Below are 18,953 nucleotides of genomic sequence, written 5' to 3' on the forward strand. Positions count from 1 at the left end.
AAGAAAAACAACCACAGAAAACGTTATTTTGAAGGCTTACAATAGTTTCAGATCTAGAAATTTGAAAAAGGCGGACTAGTGAGTACATGCACTGCTTGTACTCTGTTAAGCATAAAATAGTTGAAATTTTAAAAAAAAAATGAGAAAAAAAGCTAAAAACATGCATGTAAAAAAAATCCACTCCATAATCGAAATCTTACATTCAAACCCCAGGCACGTAGGATTGGGAGACGATGAGGGGGGAGGGGGGAGGGGCTCCCTCAACTTTTTTTCTAAACATAACTTTTTACTATTAAATATTAAAAAGATCATTGAAAGGCAGGTCCCCCCACCCACTTTTTGTTGCAGTATAGTCAAACAAGGGTATTGTGTAGTTGTGTATGAATAAAATTTGGTATTGAAAGAATTAAGAACCTAACACCCCCACCCCTTGAACGAAATAGGATTTCGAGTTTTCAAAAACGATGCTACGTCCCTGAACTCAATACTACAATTCTTGGAAATGGAAAATTATGAATGTCAAGAGGGAAAAAGAAGATTCAAGAAAATATTTATATCATTTATAATATTGGATATTTTTTATTGTACACAGAACCTCAAAAGAATGTGCTTGAATCTATTTTTAGAAATATTTAAGTGTAGGGAAATAAGTTAGAAACTTATTGAAAATAGAGTACCAAATTAATTAGCAGAAACTCGAAAAATTGAAGATATCTTAAGGAGGTTGGATCCTGTTCTCAAAAGTATTCAGAATTTTTTATCAGGTATATTTTTGGAATCTAGACACATAGCTTAATTAAAAATCAAAACCAAAAATGGGGGTCAATGCGCTTTTTTCGGCGCTACGGAGCATTTAATATGACCTTTTTGCACTGTAATTACGTCTAACACATAAATCAATTTTTCAAAGTTTTTCCTCTAATAATTTTTATCCAAATAAAGTATGGGAACAAATACAGACTTTTTTCATCTCGAATAGTCTCTTTAAAATTTGTGATAACAAAAAAAGTTTCAAATTACTTCGCATAGTCAATTATTTAACCTTTTTGCACTCAAAAAATGTCATTTTTCTGGCATTAAAAATTTAACAAGCAATAAAATCATTTGAAAGTAATGACATTTTTCTGAGTTTAAGCAGAATGATTAAAATTATGTTGTTTATTCAGAAAATAAAATTAAAAGTGGGGGTCTGTGATGTTAATTTTTAGATATAACTAAAATAATGCTAATTTTTAGCCTAAAATGGGCTATTTTTTCCCAGGACTTTCACAATATATTTGTTATATTTGTCCAATTTGATGACAGAATTCATGACGGTTAATTTTATATATTATTTAGGACCAGCATAAAACATTTCACTGCTCAAAATAACTTTGTGTGCAGACTGCATGTAAAAATAGGAATCCAAACTTAACAATACTGTAAATATTTCGAATGAGAAAAATTGATCATTTTCTTCTATAAAACCTTCCGCCACAAAATATAGTTCCTAACTTAATGCTTTCAGTATTGAATTTAATCATGGGGTTTTAATTGAATATAGTTAAATTAGCATTGCAGAATCCAAATTTATTGTAAGAACTAAAACATTATGCAGAATTTTTTAGATAGAGGTCTACACAAAAATCTGCCCAGAAACTCAGGAACGAACCTCGTTAAAATACCATCAATCAACAATTCATTAAAGATCTCTTCAAATAGTTAATGGCATTTTCAGTTTTGAATTATTGCGAGCATTTATTCAATTCTTGATGTCATTTATTAATTTGCTAAATTGGTGCACGCAATAAGGCCATCTTTTTTTAATTGTTTTTCATATCCGGTCGACCCAAATTTTCAAGAGCTTGAAAAAAAAAAGAATTTAGAAAATTGAAGAAATTTTCAAGAACCACAAAAAATAAGCACTTTTCGAATTTTTAAAATTTTTTAAATCAGATAATGTTAGGCTCATAGACTTTTGATATATCCTATGAATGGTTGTTAAAGAACTTTGGCTACCCAAATACACCGGTGACTGGTATGCAATTTTTAATATTTAGGGGAGGTTAGAAAGGGATTTAATTATCATTTTTTGTTTTTTAATTTAATGTCTTTTTACCAACCTACCGACCTGATATTTTGGAGAAAAAAGAAAGTCTTGAAAAACAACTAATTGGAAAAAAAGGGGCCTAATAGAATTATTGTTCTCTTCAAAGGAATTAATGATATCAACAACTGAGAGCAAAAAATCAATTAATGCGCGCAATCACTGTGCTATTGTTGTCCTTAATTGAATTATTGCGCGCATCAATTCAATTAATATATTAATTAGCAAATTTAGATGAAGTGTAGTAAAGGGTAGAATACGGAAGTATAGTGTTTAAACTTAGTATTATTATCTTGCTATCCCTTAAAAAATGCGTTCACAATAATGATGATCCAATATTATTCAACAATATACTAGAACATAACATGTACGCATAGAGTGAAATTATGCAAACGTAAAACGACTGCCCATTTTAATTAATCCCAAAATTGAAGAAACGGTTAGATAAAGTATCTTTAATTACACATGCAATTCTTTTATGATAATCACACACTGTAAGTATTGTTGGTCGATGCACTGAAGTCTTAAACTCTCACTTCCTTTTCGGAGAAATAAGTTCACAGGAACACAATACACTGGGACAAAGTAAATGTTGATATTCAATGAAACAGATACATGTACATAATTGTGCTGCATTAAAATAACAGAAGGAAGTGACTTTTCTCAATCACTTCGATTCTCACTCAAACAAAATAATTCTTTGTGAATTCAACGATAACATGTTTACAATTTAAAGGAACAGAATATTGTCCCTTTCTAGAAATAAAACCATTATTTCGATAAAATTACTTTTCTCATCTCTTTATTTTATGAACTGTAATTTTACAGGGTGCATGTACATTTTCCGCCAGAGGATATAATGAATATCTTGTTAACGCGGATGTTAGTTACTGTTTGAACAGTAAAAAATAGTTATTATATTTCAAATCAAATTAAAAATAAGATTTAAACATGATAAATAAAATGTTTTGATCATAGTGTCAAAATAATGGTTAATGCGTCATAGAAAAGTTAGAGATGGGATATTGAAGTCCTTTCGAAATTTTCTCTTATGCAGCTAATATCGACACGCCGTCTAAATTTGTATTGACTGAACACTCCCAAGAAATATCATATAATACATTTTCATTTTCCCCAAATAAAATTTGAGTTAAGTTTACAAAAAAAAAAAAAAAAAAAAAAAAAAAAAAAAAAAATCAAAAAGAAATAGAGATTTTATTTCACGGTTTTATATAGTGCCATACTCTTACTCGGACTAATTATCAGAATTTTGTAGAACAGATTTGCAGAGAAAGAGGAAGATACATGTATGTCGGCCATGGATGTCTGATAATTACATAAAAACCACACGTGTTATAATTTCAAGGAGAGTACTGCAGTATTACGCCATGTTGTTACGTCATTTTACTCTAGAGCCCCCTATATAAAGGGAGACCAACAAGTTTTTTCAGTGTAGTACACCACTCAAACAGACCTAACAGACAGAAGGTAAGCAGTGGCAAACGCCTCAATATTTTTTTTAAGCTAAGGATCTTTTCTTTTCGAATTTCTTAGTAATCAACTTGTATTTTCAAAAACAAAAAAATGACTCTTTTGTATATGATCTGATGAAAATTTTAAAATATATTAAATTAAAAAATATTAATTAAAAAGCCCTCATGGGTTAGGTATTGAATCTTACAATATTTAAAGTGGTTAATAAAACTTTATATTTATTAATATTCTCATCTTGTAGATGCGTTCATTCATCGCCGTTGCTGCAGTTATGATGGCCGGTATTGCCGTTGCCATGGCAGAGGGATATGGATCCCACGGATACGGTAGCAGCTACGGAAGCAGCTACATGTCTTATCCTAGCTACGGATACGGAAGTGGCTACGACAGCGGATACGGAAGTGGATATGGATACGGAAGCAGCTACGGCAGTGGATACGGAAAGGGATACGGAAAGAAGGGCAGCGTTTCAGCTGTATACTACCCAGTGCCCGTCCCAGTCCAACAGCCTGCCGCAGCTCCCCTACCCCTGCCCCCAATTGGTTTGGGAGCCGGTTTGGCCGCTGCAGACAACAACGATAATGGTATTTTCGGAGGAAATGGCGTCGGACTCCTTGGTAAGTGATGCTTTGAAATATCATAAAATTTTATTTTTTTATCTTTAAAATTTCATTTCTTTAATCTTCATTATAAATTTTCTTTATTTATTCTCATTTTATCTCATCTGCAAATATTTAATTATCCCGCCAAATCAATAAAAGAAGCTAACACATATATAAGCACTCTACATATATTCAACATTCATGTATTTAATATTTTTAGCAATAATTCTAGATTTTTCTATCGTGGTATTATGTTTCATGTGAATTTATAGGTAATTTCATTATTTTTTTCAGCTCTTCTTTTCTTGATCCCTCTGCTTTTCAACAGCAACACCACTACCGGTTAAATGATCACGTGATTGATGATGTCATCAAATTGAACGTCAGGAAGAGATTAATTTATTTTCAATTTATTTATTGGACAAAGCTTCTGGTCTGGTTTTGTCACCCTCTGTTAGTTTTTTACCCTGTTGGACAAAAAATAAAATTGGTTAAAACACCAGTTATCTATCTTCTTATGATCTTTAATTACATTCTTGTATTTGAAAGAAAATACAAGAGCAGTGAGAGATTTTTCAGTGTGAAGCAATGCCTATAAAAGTAATTCCGATTAATTTATGTAAAAAATATAATATATGCAATATAATGGAGAAAATCACATTCATAAAAAAAAAGCAATATTCACCTTATATCTCAATATTATGGATAAGCTTTGTAAAATGGTATCAACAAGATATATAAGAACATCTCTGAAGAAAACATGCCAGAAGATTCTTGTACATTTACCTAATGTAGGTGAGATGGTGTAAAGAGATAATTTTACTGATCCTTAACACCAGGCTTGGGGTAATGCTAAATGTAATGGTAATCGAAATGCATTACTTGAACTCAAAGTAGTGCTAGTAATGTGTAATGCCAAAAAAATTGCATTACATGATGTGGTAATGTAATGCATTACTTTCTCATATCCAGAGTAATGCTGGCATTACATAGCATTACAAAGCATTATTTTGTATATACCTATTTAAAAAAAATGAAAATTGCTGTATCTATTAATTACCACACATTTAAATTGTCGTACTTATTTTAGATAATATCTTATTTTAGAGAATATTTAAAATAGTTTTTAAAAATTACTTTTCAAAAATAATTCCGGTATGAGGTAAAGTAATTAATATACACTATAAACTGATAATTACCATCTATTGAATAGAGTGTCATCAGAACACGCAATGCCTCTATGGTTTAACATTTTTAAAAAGCTATGTATGGCTTTGAGAAGTGCTTTAAAAAAAAAACAGTCCCTTTCTCCTGACTGTGTTTATGAAACATTATATGATCTAGTTTGAGATAACCATGACAAATCCATTGTACTCAAATAGAAGACAAATTCTACTTTTAGCAGTGCAAAATGTACACACTGTCCAACCCTTTTTTGAAGTTTAACATTGCACTTAATTTTTTTTCATAAGGTACTTATAATTACTAGATTCAAACAATCGATGTCTTATTGATATAGATAGCTTTGGGGAGAGATTACGGACATACGCAACGTAGTTTGAACGTTATTGTCTTTTTCCCTGGAGTTGAAGAGTTCCAATACTTAATGGAACTGCGTGCTACATTTTTATGTCTATATAAGTTGTTGTACACTTCTTCTAAAACAAGTTTGGATAAACAAAACATCTAGAATATATGTTTAGTAATTTTTGTGTATTTTTCTTTTAATTATACAAGAATTTTCTTCAATTGATATCTTTTCAAAACCCCTGGTAATGCATGCTGATTTTTTGTCTACGAACATCTGATGACACTATTATCTTAAATTAAGAATATCTTGAAAAATTATCAGTATAGGTAAGGCGTATGTCCTTAAAGTGCCCCAAAAGTTATATTACTTTATGACATCAATAGTTACACGAAAAGTGCATATTGCACATGTTGTACATGTTTTTATCTTATTGGCAATTGAAAAGATTAAACTTCTTATGAATGATAAAAAGATTTGTAATTATTTACAGTGTAATAAATACAAATACTTGAAATGAAATCAAATTTGAATTAACATTCATCGTGTTTAGTTTTGAAGGGGTGTGCATGTTAATGAAAATAGTTGCATAAGTTTTGCATTTCTATTTTGAAAAAAAAAAAACCAAAACAAAACAAAAGTAATAGTACATGTAACGATAATGCATTACATGTACTTTACTAAAGTATTAGTAATGTAATGTATTACTTTAAGAAAATAGAGTCGTCGGAGATTTACGGAAATAGCCGAACATCAGATTGTAGAGGTCCGTGTTTGCTCTGTTCCTCATCTGTATTCTTTGAATGCACTTGTGAGCTTGAATACTGTTCGTTATCTCCATATTTCATTGAATATTCCAGAAAGTCAATGCTTAAATCTGAAGGAAAAAAAATCAAGACTATCTTTAGTCCTTATAATTTCATTAAGTGCATTTAAGAAAGTAGATTAATCAGAACTACTATAGAACGGTATCACATATTATAAAAGCATACATTTGATTTAAAACGAAATACCTGAATGATGTACTTTTTTGTTTTTGTTTTTTCCTTAAATTTCATGTTCTTAATTAGGTAAATTGGAGATGTTATTTTCAACTTAAATATGATATGCAAACTTGCATATTAGAACAGAAAATAAATATTTTACAATGTATTTTACATAAATATATTCCAAATTTTATAAATGATAGGTTTTCAAAAAAGTGTTCTGATGTAATCATTTTTTATATAAGGGTTTACTTTAATTCTTAATAACGTCTCCCTTCAAAAGCGTATGCACCAACACTTAAAAATTTCTGACCACGTAAAATATTTTCATGCAATGTATTGCTTTTTCACAATTTATATCAAAATTCCAGAAGTTTACACAGCGTGCATAAACAGATATTTCAATGTGAATAATGTCAATTTGTAAAACAATATCATGCACGCCATGATAAATGATAATAATAATCCAGAGAGATGGAGATGTACGTCTTTGTAATCAAAGGAACCTCAAAGCACTGACCGTCACGTGACCTCGAAGCAACCTCGTTTGTTCCCTCATTGGTAAAATTGAAGTTTGATAAATGAATAATGCAATTGTCAGAACAATTATACAAGATGATATACATGTATGGATGTAAGCATAAAATCAGCATGTATATCACGTGATGATGCCGAAGATTTTTGCACAGCACAATGATAATTATCAAAATACATTCATTCATTCATTCAAGTAAAGTGTCATTAACATCTGTAGCAAATTCAAGGCTTCAGAACCAACTTTTCTCTTTATTTATTTTTTTGTTTTGACTACTGCAATTATCTGGAAACTCATCATCTAGAGTTGCTTTTATACATTACAAGCTCCCGTTCGAGGGGGGGGGGTCTTTTGATTACGTTTCGTAAAATCATAAATTATTCTCTGATTAAAATGACAACAGAAATGAAATGCATTAATAACATTTATTAGGATTTGATATAAAACAATAACTCTACCGGAACAATAATAAAAAAAAATTAAATAAAAAAAAAAAAAATAACGCCTCCTTTCCCCCACATAATACATGTAACACATTTTTTGATTGAGGATGTCACACGGGAGATTACATTAATTTGATAAGTTATTTATCAAAATTCATAATAAAGATGTTTTCCCTGAATCAATGTCATAAAAATACACATAACACATGAAATATTTGTTAAAGTCATGTTTCTTGGGAAAATAAGCCCAAATTAGGTCTTCATGGAATTTCATACATGTAAATGCTATAGCGATAAATTATAAGGAACGCTATGATCACTTTAGAGTAAGGAAGAAGGGGTAATGCGCGCACTTTGCAGACCCGTAGCAACGGTTTCAAAAGTGGGGAGGGGGCAGCCCCCCTCCCCACAAAAAAGCTCTCCAAAAAAGGGGGGAGACTTCTTACCTAATCAATCTGTCAAAAAAAAAACTGTCCAAATCCCGGAATTTAATTGCCAGCGCTCGACATTACATCAAGAAAAAGTGGGAGGGGGGAAGAAAACAGCATCTAAATGAAAATTTACTATAACAGAATATCATACTAAAAAAAGTCGCCCCTCCCCCACCTGCGTTCTACGGGCCTGTTTTGTAGATACATTTTAATTTAAAAAATGATTAAGTTTTAATAAGTTTTAAGCTCTTAAAATAATATTTTTTAACATTTCAATAAAAAACTTTTTGTGAACAAAATATGCAGTTAAATTAACGTTGCTATTTTGATCTGGCAACACGGCGAAATGTTGTAAAGGAATATTAATTGCTTACAAGTTGCTTTCTTTTCTAAATGTAAATTTTAAAAGGTCTCACGATATAATAGTGAAAATACGAGAATTAAAAAAAAAACACGTCTGAGTAAATGAAAATGCACTCTGGAAGTAAATTTGTAAATAGAATATGTCATGATTTTAGAATTACATTAACATACTGTTTGCTAAGGCGACGAATTGTCACATAACCGTTACATTGCATACCATGGATCTATATATATACCCTGGGGTACATGTATGTCCGTAACATTTAACCAGGAAGCCTGTACCTTGTATTGTCCGATCTGTAGAGATAGGAGCGTACCCAACAAAGGTAAGGCGAATTTTTGCAGAATTTTCATTATTTAATTCATTTATTGTAAAAGATTAAATTAAAAATTAAAAATGATTTTTTTTTTGCTTTCCAACTTCCTTTCTAGGTGTAAATTTGGTGCATTAATTTAAATCAAACATGTGTTGGAATGTCCAGTGTATAATGTATAATATATAATGTACAGAAGAATCTTCTGTACGATTACAAGTTAAACAATGTTGTACAATTATGAATGAAAAAATACATAAGTATTTATATAAATTTTTTAATAAAATAAAAACTCAACAATTGGAAGAGAGAGAGAGAGAGAGAGAGAGAGAGAGAGAGAGAGAGAGAGAGAGAGGTGGGTGGGTGGGTGGGTGGGTGGGGGGTTGGATGTCTTTTTTTTTCTATGCAAGAATGATCGTAGTCCATATAAATCTTGAGCACATTTTCTTATTTCATAAATACTGTAAAATGGATTGTAAATAATTAATTAATCATACATTTTGACAGAATGTTAAGGATAATTTTCAGTGTAGTTTAATCTTCCTACCTTTGTGTTGATATACAAGCTAATTTCTTTGATTTGGACTGCATCGGTTTTAGCTATAATTTAGCTATAATTTAAAAGATTGTTATAAGTCACATAATTAAATATGTGTGATTTGAGAAAATGAGACAAAATTTTTATTTTCCTGGTTTTTAATGAAAATGTTATTCATTTTTAGAAATCTATTTATTATTTATTCTATTTATTTATTTATTTGTTAATTTACATGTGTTTAGGGCCTATTTCTTTATTACATGTAACAACTATTTATTCATTTATTTTCATATTTTAAATTAATAATTTAATTATCCAACTAATATCTATTGATTACTTATTTATTGCTTTCAGATGAGCATAACGATAATCGCCTTCCTGGCTGTTGTCTTCCTTGTCGGACTACAAATTCCATTTATACGAGCATGCGCTTTAATGATGTAAACTCAGACAGCTTGATTGAGTGACTATACCTTGACCAAGCAATTGGCCTATTTTGCAGCAGTACTAAACACAGAGTGATCAATACAGATCAAGCATCAAACAATATGACCTGCAATAAGAGTTGGTTAAATATTAAGTCATTTTTCTGTTTTCAGCAAATATTGGAAAAATGCACTTTTATGAAAACATTGTGTGTACCACAGCTAAGCAAAGAATTTGAATCTCTATTCATTTTCTTCATTTGAAAGACTTTTGTAAACTCTGCAAAAGGAAGATTTTTTGTTATCAAATGTTTAAATATTCAACATGAAATATCTGTCTTTCTCCTCATTTGCTGTTTAATGTATATTTGCAAAAGGACAAGTAAAAAAAAAAGCCTTTATCTAATTTAAGGCTATCACCTATTGGGGTCGTAGCAAAAAAGGATGGGGGTTGGCGTCTCATCCACCACCTTTCATATATATATCCTTCTAATTTTAGTGTTAATGATTTCATAGACCCTGAATCTTGTTCTGTTCATTACACTTCTTTTGACGAGGTGTTGGACATGATAGGGGCACTGGGAAAAGGGACTTATCTTGGAAAAATGGATGTTAAATCAGCTTTTAGATTACTTCCGGTTCACCCTTCTGACCATCAATTACTTGGTTTCAAATTCAATGATCAATATTATTATGATATGTGTCTACCAATGGGTTGTTCAATTAGTTGTGCTTTATGGGAAAAGTTTGCACACTTTATTCAGTGGGTTGTAGAAGTAAAAACTGGAGTTCACACTTTGAACCATTACTTAGACGATTTCATATTTGCTGGAGGCACATTAGAAATATGTAACTTGTTGATGTTTTCATTCAAAAGTACCTGCTCTGATTTTGGTATCCCTCTTGCAGAAGAGAAAACAGAAGGTCCAAAAACAGTTCTTACGTTCTTGGGTATAGAAATTGATACAGATAATATGGTTATTAGAATTCCTGAAGAAAAAATTATCGATCTGGAGAAATCACTGCTAGAGATGTTACAAAAAACAAAAGTTACACTGAGAGAATTACAATCTTTAGTAGGTTCCCTAAATTTTTGTGCTAAAGCTATTCCATCTGCTAGGGCCTTCAACAGAAGATTTTGTGATGCTATGTGTGGAATAAAATATTCCAGTCATTTCATTAGGGTAACAAAGGGAATGAAATCCGACCCTCATGTGTGGCTAGAATTTATACACAGGTTCAATGGTAGTTTAAATTTCATGAATGTTAATTGGTTGTCTAACAACCACTTCATCTATACACTGATAGTGCAGGCAATCAACATTTAGGGTGCGGCGTTTACCTTCATGGGCAATGGGCATATTTTGGTTGGCCGGATAGCTGGAAGAAGCCAGATATTATGTTAGACATAACGTTTTTAGAGTTAGTGCCAATTGTCCTTGCAATTTTCTTATTTAAGAATGAATTCCTCGACAAGAAGATATTGCTACACACTGACAATAAAGCTTTAGTTTCCATTTTAAACAAAAAATCATCAAGATCACCTCGGGTTATGGAATTGGTTAGGCCATTAGTTTTGCAATCTATGGTAAACAATATTTACTTCAAAGCTTGTCATATAGATGGTTATAACAATGCTATAGCTGATTCTATTTCTCGCAAACAGTGGACCAGATTTCGTGTTCTCGCCCCCAAATCCGATCAACACCCAACACCTATTCCAGAAGATTTTATAAAAATGATCTTGGAGCTGAAATTAAACGCCTGACGCTAAATTCGGTATCATTAAATACAAGACAAACATACTCCACTAGTCTAAGAAGTTTTGAGCAATTTAGAATTTTGTATGAACTGCGTTCTATTTGGCCCCCACCTGTTCCACACATCTGTATGTTTATCGCTCATTTATCCCTGCAAGGTTTGACTCATGCTACCATTTCATCCTATATATCAGGAATAAGTTTCAAATGCAAAATATTGGGATTCTGTGACAACACAAAAAAATTTTTAATTAGAAAATTGTTGGAAGGAATCAAAAGGTCAAACCATTCAAAAGATTGTAGACTTCCTATCACAAAACACATTCTTGAGAAACTCATAAAAACAACATCTTTAGTTAAACTTTGAGGCCATCCTTTTTTCAACAGCATTTTCAGTAGCATATCATGCTTTTCTTAGAGTCGGTGAATTTACTTTTAGTTGTTCAAATCAAGCAAATCCAATTATTTCTTGCAAACATATAAAGTTTATAAAAAACGAAGATTCTGGGGAAAGTTTCATAGAGCTTCGAGTTCCTTTCTCAAAAACTGACCAACTTGGGAAAGGGACATCCGTATTTTTGCAACAAACAAAGAATTCTATCTGTCCAGTTGAGTGGCTGAAAAGGTACATTGCTACAAGGCCAAAATTTGACGGCCAGTTATTTATACATATGGACGGTAGTCCTTTCACAAGGTTTCAGTTCTGTTCGTTATTAAATAAGACTCTTGAAGTAGCCGGCCTTCCAAACTCACGATACAAATCTCACTCTTTCCGTATTGGGGCCGCGTCAGATAGTTTCTCTTACGGTCATTCGGAAACAGAAATAAAAAAGCAAGGTAGATGGAGTTCGAATGCCTTCAAAAGGTATATTAGGATTAAGTGATGTCCTCAATTGATTTTCGTATTTTTATATAGGAAGTGAAAAGGTTATTTGGACTGTTGGTTCTTCAATTATTAAGTGGGCGTTCTACTATGCAAGAAAATCCTTAGATGGTATGGATTTAGGTTTAAGACGAGGAAACTACAGAATTTTTTGGCAGGGAAAGGGAGGTATGAAATGGTTTGACCTTATTCCAAAAATAAAGCTTTTGTTAAGGTATGAATCTCCACCAGAAATTTTAATTATTCATTGTGGAGGTAATGATATAGGTAAAATTCCATTATTGCAACTACGGTCCATTATGAGTTCAACACTCGAGGAACTTAAACAACTACTCCCTAAAACTACACTTGTTTGGTCAAATATGTTGCCAAGAATTTCATGGCGTTTTAGTTCAAACTCGAAAGCGCAAAATCTTGCTACTGTCAGACTCAATAATTTTATGAATCATTTAATCACTGTCAATGGTGGGTTCTTTATCAAATACCCAGAGATTACTTGGGATTCAAAAGAAATGTTTAGTAGTGACGGAGTTCACCTGTCATACTTCGGTAATTGTTTCTTGCTATTCAACTTACAAAGGACTCTGCAAGAATGTGTTTTACTATAAAATGGTAAATATGTAGATTGATCTTCAAGATGTGGCCACACTTACACATACTTTGCGTCTCTCATTCCATCTAACTTTGTTGGCGGTGGTTGTCCTTTTCATCGGACAACCATTTGGCGGTTATTCGAGACGCCTTCTATGATACAAGTATTTTTTCACAACTTCTGCTGAGTATCTGCTCACCCAGTACCAGTATGAATGTTGTCACTATTCACATTTTAAGGAATTTATAAGGATAAGGATTATAAGGTTTATAAGGATAAGGATATATAAGGTTTATAAGGATAAGGATTATAAGGTTTATAAGGATAAGGATTATAAGGTTTATATATAAGGATAAGGATTATAAAGTTTATAAGGATTAATGTTATATACGATTAAATAAAGTATATATTGTATTATGTAGGTCGTGACCACAAACGCCAACTCAAAAATAAATAATTATAAGAAGTTATGCTTGTCTTCATCGTCTTTAATAATAAGATTTATTTCCTTTACGAAACAAGAAAACATTGATGTAACCATCAATTGTCGCCCGGGAAATAAATAAAGTAAACAATTGAAATGAGTCTTGATCATCAAACCGCTTCGATATGTGTGAAAAAGGCATGCGTCTAAATGATGGAGACAATAGTCGAGAATATTTTGAAAACTTATAGTCGGATGAAAATCGAACAAAAACGATACCCTTTTAAACTTTATCAATTTCTCAAGTAAATGTTGGCTGCATAAAATATAATTTGAAACCAGACACATGCATCACCTATTTTCAAAAATGTCTTTCACTTTAAGAATATAAAACACGAACTGTGTAAAGTACATTTTTACGTTTTTATGCGATAAGTAAAATTCGATGTTCTAAAAAAAGGGACCTGTCGTTTTTTCGATAGTAAATGATAAGCAACTTTATATATTAAATATGAAAAACATATATATTTTTACAGATTCACTTTATGTAAGTAAATATATTGTGTATCTCGTAATTTATAAAGGGAAAGAACATTCTGATTAACAATCTTTTTAATGTTTAGAAAAACCTTTAATTCTGAATAACTTCTCCCACCTCAATCCCCATATACCAACACTTAAACTTATATGTATAGAGCAGCCCGGTCCTCCGGGCTGCAATAAATCCAATTATTACAGCGATGGTTACTGTTGTGCATGAGATCCGCGCCTTAGATTTGTGCGCGTAATGTCCTGCTGTAGATGACGTTATCGCCGTTTATGTTTGACGTCACAATATTTGTTACAAAGAAGTGGGGGGGGGGGGGACCACCCTTTCAATGAACATTTTTTTTTATAGAAAAAGATTATGTTTTGGAAAAAAAAAGTTGGGGGACCCCCCCCCCCCCCGATTCTACGTGCCTGTTATCTCATTCAATTTTGATTTTGTTTAAACAATAATAATGATGATGACGATGTTACTTGATGATGATGGTGATGGCATTAAAGAATTTTCAGGACAACTGGAATGACTTTGAATTTTCTTTTTCTTTATTGAAATTTTATCATCTTCATTATATATAGTGAAATAGTAAAATTACTTGGGTTTAGATAGCGTAGACATAAATGTTACGGTTTTTCTGTCTCCGTAACAAAGTGCCATAATAAGCCCACTTTGCTTTACAACAATCTCTCCTCGCTGTAGTTTTAAGCCCTTTAACGACCTTGGCATTCCCTTCCTACACACCCTTACAGTGCCCGTCATGTAAGTGTTTGCCTCAAAGAGAGCAGAACAAAGAGCTGGGCTGGAGAAGTAGTTGTCACAGACTAGATGGTGATATCTGTACAGATAGGGATGGATCAACTGCATCACCACATCGTACCCAACACCGTGGGGACTGCGAGCGACACCCTCTTGTCTACCTGTACACGAATAAATTATTTTCAGTGAAATATTCCTTTTCTTGTTTCAATTTGATAAGTAGTCTTAAAATGAACAGGGTCGTATAAGGCGTTCGCAATCCCATTTTTAACAATGAAGAATTAGGGACATGTATATAGAATAGGTTCAATGTCAGAGTCTCAATATTCCAATACGTATGCTTTTTTATGATCTTGTGAAAATATATGCACATTTATCAACAAATATGATAGTCTAAACCATCAAAGAATGCCAAATCTGTAATTATTACTTCATTCGCGATTTAATGAGCCACTACAACACCGGACTATTAATCATCTAAAAACTTTATGGTATATTTTGTAAACTTTTGTATCACAGATTTTAAAGAAATATTGTTTATCAGGATTTTATATTATATATTTTTACATTATGCAATTAACTCGAATTGCTTTGAGTGAATGGATTTAATATCTGATTTAAAAATACATAGTGATCAAAGCAGATTCCTAGACAATTTTCAAGAAAATAAAATTAACAATCAGAGTGCAAATAAGAGTTGTTTATGTGGTCCCGCATTTTTGGCGATGAATATTTTTTTTTTTTTTGGACTACGAGAGTGTACATGTTTGAATCTGATTATTGTCTTTTCATTATTTCCCCCTTAAAGCCAGTTGTCCTTACATTGTAAATGCTGGGGTTCGATAGGCCTTGGACGCCCCTGTTAAGCAAACGATAGAATAAATTAAATGCATGTATTTGCGGTATCAGTAACCTGCATATAATTGAATTGCGGCATTGTAGCCTGTGTCCGATTCTGCCAGCGCAAACAACTTTGCTCCCCACTGATGAGACTTTTTAGCCGGCACATACTGTACAATGTCGTTTCTACCCTTTGTAATGTAAAAAGACAGTTATTGTGTATATATCGTTATTTGGATTAAAAAATATATGAAATGCAGTGCATGTATATGATTAATGATACATATTTCAGTATTAATGAAAGATATAAGAGATTGTTGAGATGAATATATTTTTCAATGTTTTAAAACTTTTAATATTTTTTATACCTTAAATCCAACCATACTCTCATCAATGGTTAGATCTCGGGCTAAGTCATATGCGTTTGGAAATGTTTTGTTGAGAAGATCCAAAATAGGTCTAAACTTGTGTGATGGATCATAATTGTCATTTCCACGTGGTACTTGCTTTGAATTATCATTGCAGTGAAGAAACTTTGACAATATTTGAAACCTGTCTCGCGTCATGATTTCGGGAAATCCAGGTGTACGGAAAAGAAAGGATTGTTCTGAATCCTGCCAGTATGCCTCTATACTGGGTTTCCGCAAAATACCCATTGACAGGTATAAACCTAAGTAGGCAGACATTTCATCAACATTTGTTTCAGACCACTGAAGACATCTTGAGTATGGCATAGGACTATATTGAGGATTAGATAAAAACTGATCCGCATGTCTATTTGTTTCTTCCACCAAAATTTCAATTAAATTTCTCCCTTCTTCTGGAAAGGTTAACTTGTGAAAATACTCAAGAGGTAAGGCATCAACCCTCGGGGGGCTTACTGGACCCAAACGGCGACAGAAAGAATTAATTTCATGTGGGTACTCAAAGTTTTCGACATACCGTACATTTGTCCATAATCTCTCAATGAATGGAATTTCTCCGTCGTCAGTTTCAGACTCATCATCTGTTTGGAACTCATAATCAGATTCACTTTCCGATGTAGAATCCATGATATCAAAGAGCACCGTATAAATGACGTAATTAATTAATAAAATGACGTAATTTTTGAGATTTTACGGGAAATTTCGCATAAAATTTGAAGCCTTTTATCATTCCTGTAAAAGTTGTTTTACTATAAAAAGTGTACAGGTAGTTATCAATTTAATCAGCTTTTATTTAACAGCAAAGCAATTTATCTATCGTATCATAATGTTTATAATGTGTTTATTTAATTAAAGAATTAATAAATCATAATTATAGTAATTTTATATTTTTTTATCACATGCATTAACAAAACGCACAAGAATATTCTTTAAGGCATAAGGTGCATAGGTAAACAAAGACGTTACTTTTCTCTTAATTATAGTTTTTATCAACTAAACTTGTCATTAAATTTAAAATGCCACCTCATATGTAATAATTTTAGAATCGACCACTTGCTCTCTATGGACGGGTAGAATAATTCAAAATTTAAAAAAAAAAAGAAAAAAAAGGGGGTTTGTTACCGACAGTAAAACTTAATTTTTGTTACGGACGAAAATGTCAAAAACATACATGAATAATATTTCTCTTTAAACTTTAAAAATGAATTTACATTTAAACGTATTTTAATTTATAATAAAAAAATAAAGTAAATTAAAGAACTAACATTTAATTTTTATTTTATTTTAGCTTTCAATTATTTATCTATTTTTCAGTGCCAGACAAACAAAGTTTTCCAAAATTTACCAAAATTACTTTACATATCACGGAAATAAAACAATGACGTTGCGGGGGACATATATGTCCTTCCCGCAGTGAACGGTAAAAGGACATATATGTCCTTCCCGCAGCCAGAGGGTTAATAATAGATTTTATAATCATAACGTAGTTAACAAACTCACACAACAGAAAGTAGAATTACTGAAAAATACGCACGATTCATACTGAGTATAAGTATGATTGACAATTTCACAAACTAACGAGAATACATTCATATTTATGTTCCTTTGTTATTGTTGCAAGTCTGAAGCCAAGTCAACTGAGCTAGTTTTTTGATGGATAGAAGAAAATAACAACAGTATTGAAAGTGAAAAAATGTCATTTATTTAAGTAAATGACGCAAAACAAAAATACACATAGTAAGGGGGTCAGAAGAGACTAGAAAAACTTCTAAGAACACAAAAATCTTTGGCATCATATTATGCAAACTGACCCCCTTTAAAATAAACATACCATAAAGCAGGCACTGATATGCGTGCCATCAAAAAAGGGTGGGATAAAACAAAATGAACGCCACAATCCAATTGCAAATTGGATCCACCCACCCAAGGTCATATTCATGGACATTGTTAAGTTGCGATTGAGGAATCCGATTCCGAAGAAATGTCCGAGCTGCATGTTTAGATTTCCTATCTTTCTACTAAATTTTTATGCTAAAAAATTTTATCCATTACTCTTTCTCCCTCTCTCTTGCGATTACTGCCCTTTGTTCTCTTGCGTGTAATGTCTAACTTTAATATGAAGAGGAATACATAATATTAGAAATCATTACCTTTATGTTAGTTTTATAATGTGCAACAAATAAAAATATAGTCATCCTTTTTTCTTTAAAAGTTATAGTTTTGGAAACCTACCCAAATAAATTTGCGTGAAAAAATGGACGATTGATATGAAATTTCTATCTCGTAAATATCTGATTTTCTATGAATAAAGTCTCAAACTTCTTCTCATAAAAATATAGGGAAGATTACATTAAGATTTTGCGAAAAAATAACACAGAACTAAATCAACATGCCTCTGACCTTCGATATCAAGGGCACAAAAAGTGATTAGCTCAAAATATTTACCAATGTCTTTTGTCGATTGTTAGTGTCGACAAAGTCTTTAAGAAAATGAGGCTTTTTACATAAAAAAAAAATGATTGCTTAAAAAAAGAGATGTTTGATATACCAAGAATTGACAGAAGTTTATACACGTTAGTATCGTCTATCCCCTTTCTAGTTACATGTAAAAAAAAATAACCAAAAGAAAAAAACAGAATGTTGCATTATGAAAAAAGCTTCTCAGTCTAATTTGCATAATTTTTTCCTGAGTATGATTGGCAATATTAGCATATTTGAAGTTGCGTGTACTGCAAAAATATAGAACTGTACAAAAAAGTATTGTAACACATTGTGTTAGAATCAAGTACCATGAGAGATTCGTACATGTATAAGCGTATCTATAGTGGCGAGTTTTGAAGGGGTTACGGGGTTGTAACTCTTTAAATTTACAAGTAACCTATAGCGAAAAAAATCCTTCTGGCCATGTACGTCTTTCCTATAAACAAATTAAGCGTTCTTGCTGTCTGAAACGAAGTTTAAAAATATAAAAGAGTTTTTAGGAT

General features: G+C 31.8%; 2 protein-coding genes across 2 annotated transcripts; one reads left to right on the forward strand and one right to left on the reverse strand.

Annotated features, from left to right (window-relative positions):
• The first annotated feature begins 10,311 nt into the window (after window positions 1-10,311).
• LOC133202910 (uncharacterized) lies at window positions 10,312-11,073 on the forward strand. Its single transcript, XM_061338773.1, has one exon. It carries the CDS (start codon window positions 10,312-10,314, stop codon window positions 11,071-11,073), a length of 762 nt encoding a protein of 253 aa, XP_061194757.1.
• A 3,458-nt stretch (window positions 11,074-14,531) lies between these two features.
• On the reverse strand, window positions 14,532-16,596 carry LOC133202915 (piggyBac transposable element-derived protein 4-like). The gene is made up of 3 exons (XM_061338778.1): window positions 15,913-16,596; window positions 15,618-15,735; window positions 14,532-14,865 (listed from the first exon to the last, which is right to left on the reverse strand). Exons 1-3 carry the CDS (start codon window positions 16,594-16,596, stop codon window positions 14,540-14,542), a joined length of 1,128 nt encoding a protein of 375 aa, XP_061194762.1. The 3' UTR covers window positions 14,532-14,539.
• Window positions 16,597-18,953: the final 2,357 nt, after the last annotated feature.

This window comes from Saccostrea echinata, unplaced genomic scaffold (genome assembly GCF_033153115.1).
Source record: "Saccostrea echinata isolate AGI-Se365-2 ecotype Australia unplaced genomic scaffold, CSIRO_AGI_Sech_v1 ptg000047l, whole genome shotgun sequence".
Classification (NCBI taxonomy): Eukaryota; Metazoa; Mollusca; class Bivalvia; order Ostreida; family Ostreidae; genus Saccostrea; species Saccostrea echinata.